Source organism: Alosa pseudoharengus, unplaced genomic scaffold, assembly GCF_046254945.1.
Source record: "Alosa pseudoharengus isolate Yale_2024_CS ecotype anadromous, Long Island Sound unplaced genomic scaffold, YU_APseudo_1.1 YU_APseudo_1.1_scf_17, whole genome shotgun sequence".
NCBI classification, from domain to species: domain Eukaryota; kingdom Metazoa; phylum Chordata; class Actinopteri; order Clupeiformes; family Clupeidae; genus Alosa; species Alosa pseudoharengus.
The window spans coordinates 15471254-15482812 of record NW_027468640.1 but is presented as its reverse complement, the minus strand read 5'-3'; the positions used below and the strand labels follow the sequence as shown (position 1 = coordinate 15482812).

The 11559-nt window shown below is 40.2% G+C and overlaps 2 protein-coding genes across 5 annotated transcripts in view; both read left to right on the top strand.

The window, feature by feature from the left end:
- The first annotated feature begins 578 nt into the window (after positions 1-578).
- dctn6 (dynactin subunit 6) lies at positions 579-3822 on the top strand. The gene is made up of 7 exons (XM_076289662.1): positions 579-662; positions 1083-1147; positions 1252-1357; positions 1434-1522; positions 1743-1790; positions 2546-2688; positions 3511-3822. The coding sequence occupies exons 1-7, from the start codon at positions 622-624 to the stop codon at positions 3607-3609; spliced, it is 591 nt and encodes a 196-aa protein (XP_076145777.1). The 5' UTR covers positions 579-621; the 3' UTR covers positions 3610-3822.
- A 6834-nt stretch (positions 3823-10656) lies between these two features.
- LOC143127273 (RNA-binding protein with multiple splicing-like) overlaps positions 10657-11559 on the top strand; it is a 43019-nt gene continuing 42116 nt past the window's right edge. For 2 of the 4 annotated variants that reach the window (XR_012987561.1, XM_076288662.1), the window contains exon 1: positions 10657-11039. Coding sequence is in view for 2 of the 4 variants with exons in the window: in XM_076288662.1 (XP_076144777.1) it covers positions 10977-11039 (63 nt within the window). In the remaining 2 variants the exon portion in view is untranslated. The remainder of the gene's footprint in view (positions 11040-11559) is intronic. The other 2 variants (XM_076288663.1, XR_012987562.1) reach the window with 2 other exon arrangements.

Genomic DNA, 11559 nt, shown 5'->3' with positions numbered 1-11559 from the left:
TTGACACGCAGTAGGAACAATAACTTCCGGGTTAGTACAGACAGTTCTTTCAACCAGAGAATGTCTAATAAGACATTGTTTGAACAGAGGCCCGGGTTCCAGTAGCCTACTTCTGTGACAACTAATTAAATTTGGAGTGCAGACTGTTGTGGTGGGAAATATATTGAACAATTGCATTTCAGGTGATATTTCCTCTAAACACACCCTCGCCCTTTTCCACACCTAAAATAACCTTTAGGATGTATCTGATTGTTAGAGACTTTGTTATGTTGCATTTATATTTTCTTAGTGTTGAAGCATAGACCAGATTGGTAGTAGGCCATCCTGTGCCGCGCCACCTAAACTCTCATTTCCAAGATCATATGCCAAGCATTTGAAGGTTGTTTCAATAGTCTGAATTTGAAAAATAAATCTATGCTATTCCTCATCTGCCTTATTTGCTACAACAGATGTACATATGATATTAGCAGACTAAAAAAGCTAATCGCCTCCTTACACCAAATACATAAATGCACCAGAAGAGGGTAGCATTTCGTCCTTTAGGGTTTTCTAGACATTTTAATCGAGTGAGAACTCTCAGGCTTTTGAAATCAAATACCTACAATATTGTACATAATCAAGATGGCCGACCCAAACTCAAAGCAGAATGCGAATCAGAAAAGGTATTGCTATTTAACTCTTTTGCCTGTAGTTGGTCATTATCAACTTTTAGGAATGTCTACAAGCCTTTGTGAGGGTAGACAAATTACTACTTCCGATACTCCATACAGCTTCCAACATTATGTGTAATTTAAGGCGGTGGCTGGCTGGTTTATTTAATCATCATGATCAAAACATCGACTTGCTCATAACTAACGTTAACAGTTCGGAATATCCATCGATATAGGAAGGTTTGGTAATATTACAATGTATTGTCGAATAGCCTACCAGTAACGCCTAATAACTAGCTAGCTAGCCATGTAGATGACAGTTTAGGAGAATGTGACTAGCTAGCTGATCTAAGCGGCCAAGCTTGACAAGCCATCACAATTTCATTCTGCTAATCTGCATCTGAAAATAAACTTTCGTATTTTATTTTGCAGTGCAAAAATTGCAGCTGGCGCAGTCGTTTGTGTGGAGAGTGAAATCAGAGGCGATGTGACAATAGGTGCGACTCACTAGGCCAACTCTTTTTATGTCATTTTGCAAGAACATAATTTTTAATTGAAAAAGACCACTCAAACGTTACTCATGCACATCATCATCTTGTAGGTGCGAGGACTGTGGTGCATCCCAAAGCGCGTATTATAGCAGAAGCTGGACCTATAGTCATTGGAGAGGGGAACCTGATTGAGGAGCAAGCCCTCATCATTAATAGGTAACTTTAACATTGAACCGCAATGAGATGTTTGTCATTTATTGAGAGTTAAGCTAAAACATGGCTCTTTTAACAGCTATCCTGAAAACATTATGCCAGACTCCGAGGATGTGGAGCCCAAGACGATGACAATTGGAATCAATAATGTGTTTGAAGTCGGCTGCGGTATCCTTTCATGAATTTGAAATTATGTGCATGCCATAATTGTAATGCATTGATTGAACGGAAGGACATTGTCCTAATCAAAATTATCTTTGATTGAACCTCTCGATCAAGAATAATGACATCTGTAGGCCTATTCAGGTTTTGCAGTCAGCAGTGGCCTATTCAGTAGTTTAGTAGGTTAACTATTATTCACAGAATCAGCCTTAACCATTTGATTCAGTATCCCAAGCCCTGAAAATTGGAGACAACAATGTCATTGAATCTAAAGGTAAGACACAGGCTTGGTTAGAGCATCCTACTGAACACATGAGACTAGCTGAAGTGAGATATTGTTATACCTCTCAGCCTGTAGCCTACACAATGCACAGATTTAGTAAGAAAGAGCATAATCACTATCAAGATAAAAAGGTGATTTGGGATAGTTATTAATTCTTTATAGTGTTGTTATTAATTCATAGCCTGGAAACCAGACTCTCTGACTTCGCACTGTAGGGAAAGTCAGAGAGGCAGTAGGGAGTACTGTAGGGAAAAGAAATCGAGCGGAAGTACGTAGGCATGCAGAGGCCAGGCTAATTAATTCAAAGACATGTTAAAAACAAATGTTTTAATTTAGAATGTTAAAGGAACACGCCAACATTTTGGGAAATTAGCTTATTTACCATTTCCCCCAAAGTTAGATAAGATGATACATACCCTTCTCGTCTCTGTGCGTGCAGTAACTCAGTCTGAAGCACCCACCGTTAGCATAGCTTAGCATACCTCATTTAGGTGGGCAACTATCTTCCGAAAGTGACAAAAGAACTCAAACATTGTTTACATGTTGTGACTAGTATGTTTAAATTCTTGGTTAAAACAGCTGTTTTTCATTTCATAGTTCATTAATTCATAATATTTAAATAGTTGTAGTTTTTATATTGTAATGTAGATGTAAGTTGTTTGAGAAAAAAAAAACACCTGCTGAATAACTAAATCATTACAAGACAACCATTAAATAACTGTCTAACTAACTGTCCTGTCCTTCAGCGGACGTGGGCCGGAACGTGATGCTGACTAGCGGCTGCATCATCGGCGCATGTTGCCAGGTGAACACGTGTGAGGTCATCCCAGAGAACACTGTCATCTATGGGTCCGGCTGTATGCGGCGGATCCAGACGGAGAAGCCACAGGTAGGGATGGAGTGACTCTGTGTGTGTGTGTGTGCGTGTGCGTGTGTGTGTGTTGCTTTATCTATATTCAGTTAAAGCCATGCCAGTAACCAGGCCTGGAACTTCATAATTTTAAGGGCAAGGCCACTTGGCCTTCGGTTGGGCATATTTGGCAGGGGACACAAAGGCCACACGTCAGGGCACCAAGGCCAAAGTTAACTATACAGTAGGCTAATTATCCTGATTACCCTAATATTCTAACTGATAACGTTATGTAGTTGTACTCAATGAGATGAGGTTTGCCGTTAGCCAGGCTACCGTGGCCCCTGCCTAGAGACAGACCCCTTAATATCTTAATTTCTTGCCTTGTCTTCTGGCTGCTGAATGTAGGACTTTTCTTGCCGTGCTCTGTCACTTTCTCCACTGCAACAGAGACTAAATTGATTCGAGCTGTGAATGCTAAGATTATTTTTGGTTACAAATTAAAATCGCTATTAGTCAAACACAAAGCAGAATATTCAAAGAAGGGGGCACCAAGGCCACAAGGCCATGCCATTGTGGCCGCCGTGAAATTCCAGCCCTGCCCGTAACTATACCAACTATACTCAGTTGTTTGTAATCTGATGGGTGAAACAAATTGCAATTTGAGACAATAATGCAAGGACATCAAATCAGACTGTATAAATGCATCAAACACATTGACATCTGTAGAAGATCAGTGGGGGGTACACATTAGTATTTATTGAAATTTATCGAGATGGTGCTGTATCTATATCAGGCTGACTTGTGTTATTTTTTAACACATCATTAACTATAATCTATGTTACCCATGTTGATTCTCAGCCTCAGACCCTTCAGCTGGACTTCCTGATGAAGATCCTACCGAATTACCATCACCTGAAGAAGACAGTTAAGAGCTCATCCACTCCTGCCAGGAGCTAACTTTATGTCTCACAGGATTCCAAACACGCTAGTCTAATTAGCCACATTACAGAACTCAACTTGCACAAAATAAAACGTATATATCACTGCATTTTGTTGATTGCTATTTATATTTATCTACCGGTATGTAGACCATTGTTAATTTACTTTGTTTTGTTTTCTGATTTTGTTTTTGCTTGATGTCTTACAGTTATTAAATCATTTTTTGTCTCATTTCTTAGTGTCCTTGTCTAGATAATGTAGCTAAACACATAGCATTTGCTCATTTCAGTTGTGGCTTTCTTATGGGTGGTTTTGACCAAAACTCCTTACAGCAGTTTTAATATCATAATATATTTCTGAAGCAAACAAGTCGGCAGTGGTATGTAATAAAATGTAGTGCACAGTACAGAGACAAATAATGATAACCTAAGTTTTCATTTCTGTGATTTCAATTATGTCCACTAGGAGGAGGCAGAGAGGCAGACTTAGTAGTGGAGGGCAGGTGAGCTTTGGCCTTGTGTGACAAGAAGCAATACTGACAGTTTTTCAGAGGGCTATGACTTCAGCCTGGCACCATCAATACACAAAACAGAGGTTTTTTTAATAAAGAACTGAATTATTTCCTTTGTTACACAATGTGATATTTGACTATCCTTTCCTCCTGTAGCCTGGTGCACATACAGTGAACATGCCTTTTGCTTCTGTGTTCAAATAACATATTGATATCAGAATGCTTCACAAACAATAGTAGACTGAAGCTCATCAGATGCGACACCCTCTTTAAGGGTCCTGAAATGGCGACCCCCTGATCTGAGTGCCAAACCAAAGGCCACTGCTCTGTCCAGTGAGAATTAAGGATTTCTGACAAGTGACCTTTGCCTACTAGTGCACTCCCTTAGAATTATGAGAGGTGACCTATAGAATGCAGAGGCCCCACCTGGGTTTCGACAGAAATAATTAACGTCAACGCGACGACAGAAGAGGAACATTAAACCGCAACTCGCTACTGTTTATGAGGGCACCTGAAGGCTAGGTCCATAGGATACTATGCATTTCAGGTGGAGCCGCATCACTGTGCCGTGAAAGATAAGTAAAGTACGGTAGCCTATTAGGCATGCTCGAAAACTAAGGCTGTTTTGTTTATGTCATTTTTTTGGTGTTTTGATTCTTTGGTGGGGCATTCAGGCTACAAGATTTAAACAGGGATTAAAGATGTAGAGTCACTGCAGGATAAACATCTACATTGTCTATCATGCATTTTTGTGTTATAGACACATTATAGCTATCAGAAAATAACAATAAAGTTTGGTGCCCTCAGTTGGCACCGATCGGCCCAAAATGGGCCTTTGGCTGACATACCATATACAGTGCAAGGGCATGGTTGGATGCTTGATGAAAATGGAGTAATGGTACCTAACTGGACTGATGCTGACATCATGCCAGTTGAGCTTGTTGATATTCTTGAAAGGACAGAAGGGAATGATGAGAGTGAGGATGATGAATTCTATCATGCGGAGGGCATAGCCTGAGTCTGACAGTGACGATGACTTTGAGGAAGGTGGGTAGTTGCACGTATGCTGCATATATGTATACCCTAGAAAACATCACTATGTTTGCCTTTATTGAACCATAGCCACCATGACATATTCTGGTGACACATCCTTCTGTGCATCAGTTGTACATGGTATTTAATAGGCTACTGTATATAATGCATGGTTATGGGATTTTGCAGACAGATAGATAGATAGATAGATAGATAGATAGATAGATACTTTATTGATCCCCAAGGGGAAATTCAAGGCGCCTTTGTCCAAAGCGACAAACAAATACAAAAACAACATAATATTTAAAATAATATTTAAAATATTAATACACAATTATCTCTAGACTATATTACATTTCAAGTACTGTATATAGTTCCAACTTAGTTAATATTGACCACTTTATGTTAGCAATAGGTGACTTCTTCTCTCAAAATGTATTTATTTATTTTTTATAAATTAATTTCATTTAAGTTAGAAAGTACCAAATACAGTGGGAATGAGTTTATTTCTTGTTAACATGACTATTCTGAAACGTTGGGACCAGGGCCACAAGAAAATACCATTGAGTTCAGTAGTAACACAGGTTGACCCCTATAGCCCATGGACTATGTGCCTATGTCAGGCCTAATACTATATAATAATATGGCTTAACACATAATCCAACTTTAGATTATGATATAACATGTCACATACTGTTGACCACTTTTTGCATGAGCAATGGCCAATTTCATCTTTCATATGTCTTAAAATCTGTATTTTTCCACCACTTTGTACTCGTCAGAAAGTGGACTACCAGGTACAGTGGGAATGAGTTAATTTCTTGTTAACATGATTTTTCTTAAACTCTGGGACCAGGGCTACAAAAAAATACCCCTAGTAGGGGTTGGCCTATAGCTTGTAAATCTATATCATGCATGTCGTCAATGATAATTACGCGATGTACAGGAACGTTTGTTTCAACCCAGCACATCATTGATCCTGATATGGATCTGTCTTAGAAGAAAATCTATAGGTGTGCTTGAAATAACTGCCCATAGATAGAATAGCCTACCATTCAAGATTGTTTGTGTGTGTGTGTGTGTGTGTGTATTGGGTGGCTCCCCATGCTAATATTGGTCTAGTATGGTTTATGGGAGCAAGGCAGTTCAGAGCATGTTTCTGCTACACAAAGTGTCAAATGACTCCATTTTGTTTCCACTATCCTGGGATAGATGAGAGGGTGGCATGGAGATCAGACCTGTGTGCGTCTACGCTCTGACGTGTGTTTGATTTGAGGAGAGTGATCCGTGATCAAAGAGGAAGCAGGCTTGATGGTCGGTCGGTTCTAATAAATGTCAAGTTATATTACGAGGCTAAGTGGAATGAACATGCCAAAACGTATCGATGATGCTTAAATCAGTGTGATGACTGCTGTCTAAAAATAGCAGCAGAGCTCTACACTATTCATGGGTAAATTGAACAACTTTCTTTCTCCCACTAATATGGATGATTTTCTTCACGGACATTTATGAATTAAAGAACGTACAACCAAATTTGCTCTCACAAGTCATTTAAAATATATATTTGCACATTCAATTTAAAATATTGGTCTCTTGGATAAGCCATAGCAAGTGATGGGCAAAAATACATTAAACGGTATTTTAAGATAAAATATCAATTACTCTATAGTTTTAAGTGTATCAAAATAAACTACAAAATGCAGTAGCCACACCATGTATCAAAATAAATTACAGTATTTTTGTATTTTGAGAGCATGAAATCACTTAGAAAACCTTCCATATCTGCCTGTCTATTCCTTCTTCATACACTGACACTGTTGATTAAGTGAACATTAAGTGAACAGAGCTTAAAGCAACTCAATACAGTTGTGTACAGTTCTGTTACCTTAAAATAATGACTTCAAACTCATACAGAGAATGAAGGCTCTGACATTGTTCATGCATGCACACAGAATGCTTGATACTGCTTGATTGATGATTGAAAATCTGGGCAAATTACTAACATCACATCAAACATAACATAACATCAAAATTACTAACAAAAGTATTGATTTTACCAAAATACGTATCTGGCAGTTTTTTTTAAAACTATACATCAATATACACACCAATAAAGTATTTTGATACAAAATACACAGACATTTTCTTCAACCCAATAAAATACAAATTACAAAATACTATTTTCTTTTTGAAATACGTATTCTAAATACAACATGTATCACAAATACTGCCCATTCCTGGCCATAGGCTACAAACACGAGAACATGAATCTCTGTTATATTAGTTAGTTTTTTTCCCCTCTACTAGCTTTTACAAGTCAATCCTTTCCATGGAGTCAAGAAGGAATTTCGGAATGAATATTACAACCGAGTTGGTTAACGGTGTGGATATTTGTGTAGGGAGTGTTTGCCACAGGGGCCAAAGTTGAGTGGCCCACTCAATGACCCATTAAAACTTAAATCAGTCCATTTGTATGCGTGGACCGCCGCGATTTATGTAACCACCACGGCCTAGATTAGGAAAGCACTGCTAACAGGTAATGTGTGTGTGTGTGTGTGTGTGTGTGTGTTAGGATAGCACTGCTCACAGGTAATCACCAGCAGCATCAGCCTGAAGCAACAAAAGCACTACTATAAGAATGAGTCGTGTTTCCTTTATGTGTTACTCATTTGGCATTATGGTGTTGGAAACGGGGGGGGGGCAAGAATGTGTGTGTGTGTGTGTGAGTGTGTGTGTCAGACTTAAGGCGTGTGTTCGGTTGGAAGGCTCCCTTGCCTCTGGCTCCTGGCCTCCGAGGACCGCGGCTCACTTCCTGCCTGGTGCCTCACAAAGGCCGGAGACCCATTGTTCAGCGCCGGGGTCGCACTCCAACAGGAACCTACCCGGGGGGGGGGGGGGGGGAGACAGGACAGGGGGGGTTGGATGACAAAGAAAAGCTCTCTCCGCTTCTCTCCATTCTCCTGAAACGCCTGTTTCAATCCCCTTGTGTCTGAGTGTGCTTCTATTTAAAAAAAAGATGTGACAACAAGCACTGTGGCATTCACGTTTTTTTGCCACTTCACACAACAACCAAAAGACATGATAGTCATTCTGACAAATGATACTTTTCTTTTTGTCTTCTATATCTTCTATTACCACTAACTAATGCCATGAGCATTAGAGCGGCATTAGAAAATCTCTTACAAGCTGTCTTGGCAGAGAAGAAAAGCAGTTCAATAGAAGTGTACACTCCTTGATGCAGCACACAAGGGTTAACAGGGCCCTGGCGAGGTCATGGTTTTATAGGGTCCTGCATACCATTTCAGTTTCACATCAAAACCTCAAACAGTGTATTTGGGCTATGATATCAGTTGTGCTATAACATGGGCTCTTGATAAACAAGGCATTTCCATATTTGGTTTGCTGTGGTTTGACCGTTCCCTCCTCCCTCTCTCCCTCTCTCCCTCCAAGAACTCACCCCATCTCTCTCTCTCTCTTTCTTGCTCTCCTTTCTCACACACACACCCTCTCCCTGGCTCTGCCTATTCTTACAGATAAACAGAACATGTGCTAAGTGCGGGAGACTTTTTTTATTGGCAGTGAACAAGCAGTGAGGCATTCTGATGATTCAACAACAGATAAAACATCAGAAACCGAACTGAGGGGGAACTCCTCTCGCTATCCTCTCTATCCAATCAAGTGTTCAGTCCAGCACATTCAAGAAGGGTTTCAAATGAGGAGAATTAGATAGTTGGCATGGCATTATTTCTCATGATGAATTAAGAGCAAGTTTTGTGTGTGTGTGTGTGTGTGTGTGTGTCTGTGTAATATTAGGGGTGTATTCGTACCAAACTGTTTACTGTATGTACAGGACTTTAGGTTCAATACAGATGTGTACTGAATGTGTGAAAGCATAATTTTGCGTGCGGATCATGTTTCAAATCCAAATTCTCACACAAACATATTAAGTGGCGGACGTCAATTTATTTCATTAACTCCAAAAACAAAAAATTTAAAATAATTGAGCCGTGGCTTCAACATCGAGGTACGTACCAAATCTTGATTTTTGTGTACTGTTACACCCCTATACACACATAGCCACTGTAAAACAAATAAGCCGAGTATATTACTGCAGCTCAAGTATGCTGAGCTGGCCTGTACACAGTGTGACATTTTAGCTCGTGGTGGTGCACTGCATGTGGGCCTGGCCTTAGATCCGGTGTCCTGTGAGTGTGGGAGTGCCGTGGCTTGATAAACACTGGTCCAGGCTGGCCTGTATCTATCTATCTGGCCCAGGTCCTGTCAGAGGCAGCTGAGACACATCACTTGCACTCCTCCACTCTCGTGCTCTCCTGTCCTGCTTTTCTTATCCCCTCCCCCTCGCCCGGCCTTGGTGTTCCGTTGATATGAGAGTGTGTGTGTGTGTGTGTGTGTGGTGGGGGGAGAAATATAAACATCTTTCTTTCTCGCCCACCTAATTTCTCTCTCTCTCTTTTACACACACACACAAACACACATACACACAACTACTATACAACACAAACTGGTGTAGGTTTGTGTAATTTTTGTTTACATTTCATTACTAATCTTTTTTCATGTTTTTGTAAAGAGATTTCACTCACTCCCATCTTTGACGGCCAGGCAATGACTTTATGGACAAACATGGCTCTGCTTTGCTTTTGAACTGCAATACTGAACTGCAATCTCTGTAATACTGAATACGATGCAAGACAGACTGCAAAATGAACCGTAAGATGTCTGGGAACTGACTATCTACCAGTGAAAGGAATCCATAAAACACAGTGTCACTGACAGGGGTACTCTTCCTTTCCCCTCCCGGACTGTCTTCTTCACCAAAAATAGCTTGGGCAACGCCCCTAAAAAGATGCAAGGCTCTGTCAACCTTATTTGCATGAGTATAGTAAGACGTCTGTGTCCATGACATTAAAGTCAACGTTTTCATAGACACGAGATTTGATAGGCAGGAGTAGTTGCATCATTTAGGTTGTAAAGTCATTTCAAATATACCTGATGTTTTTATCTCCCATGTCAGCATATAAAACACTTGTGACTCCAGTATTTGCATTATGACCATGGAAGATAGATGACAATTGTGGATGCTGTTTTCACACGTTTGGACTTGGCTACTCATTACTGACATTTGTCATTAATGACTAACGATGTGGCAACAACGTCTACAGAGTGCGTGGCCAGTTCATCTCTAACTTGTTTTCTAAATTGTCAGCCTATTTCGCTTGAGTCGAAGATTAACGTGGTGGAGCTTCGTAATCCTGTGTACCTAAAACACTCAAGGGAACTAAACACCTGGCCCAACCGACTTGAACATTCTGTTCAAAGTTTTGTTATTTTTCTCACCGCAAGTCGTTGCGGGAATATCAGTTTATATTCATTAACCTTTTTCCTAGTAGTGTGTTCTTTGCTTGAGCATTTTCAAGTTCCCCTACACACAGTGGACCGCTGCCTAGCCTATCCCACGCCCCATAAAGACCAACCCACCGATGATGCAGGTTAGAGAACTTTCCCTGTCAGTTGCAGCCACGAGCAAGCCCATAGAATTCCATCCCTCTGATCACACGGGGCACAGACAGTGGCAAGAGCGAGCGTATTGAAACTGATGTGTGAAGCTACATCGTGCGCACATTTACCATACTAATGTGGAGGTCGACTCGTCTTTAGTGTATTGCTGATTGTCCATCTTATTGACTAATCATCGATGCTGGCTGAGTGAAAATCACTTGCCTGTTTTGTGGATTGCGCTCTGACGGCTAGTTCATTGTATCCTGGTGCTCTCCATCCGACGGACGCACAACAAGAGCTGGCTTGGATAAGTGATAGTTTGAAGATGAATACCAAACCAGAAAAGGAGAATGAATTGAATCACGAGTATACAAATCACGAGGAGGAGGTAAGGAAACATTAACTTCTCATATCCATTGTCATGTTCGACTTAAGCATCGCATCGCTTTAGCGAATGAAAACTTGAGTTGAGTTAATTATCAGTTTGTTGACAATTGATCATGAGGCAACCAGTTAGAATGTGTTATTTTTTATTATTATTATTTGTGTTTACTATCTGCCAGTCTAGTGAAATACAATATCTAGCCTACGTTAAATTAACATGTTGCGTTTCATTTAGGTCGAATGCTGTTTCCGAAACATTTATCTTGTTTTTCCTTTGTTCTTTTTTTTAACGCTAAAGGCATTCATGTAAGATCACACCCATAGGTAATTTATAGCTGTTTCCAAGTTTTCCCAAGTCTGGTACACCTATAGGTTACGTGCCCGTTGCTTACTGTGCTCGTCAGGAATGCGTAAACTTGAGCCACGGGAAGGATCAAGAGATTCATGTTTGCTATCCTAACAACCAGGCTTCCTGCAAATGTTAGCATGTGGAGAATTCTTCAGAAATTCTGTTGAAGTAGTAC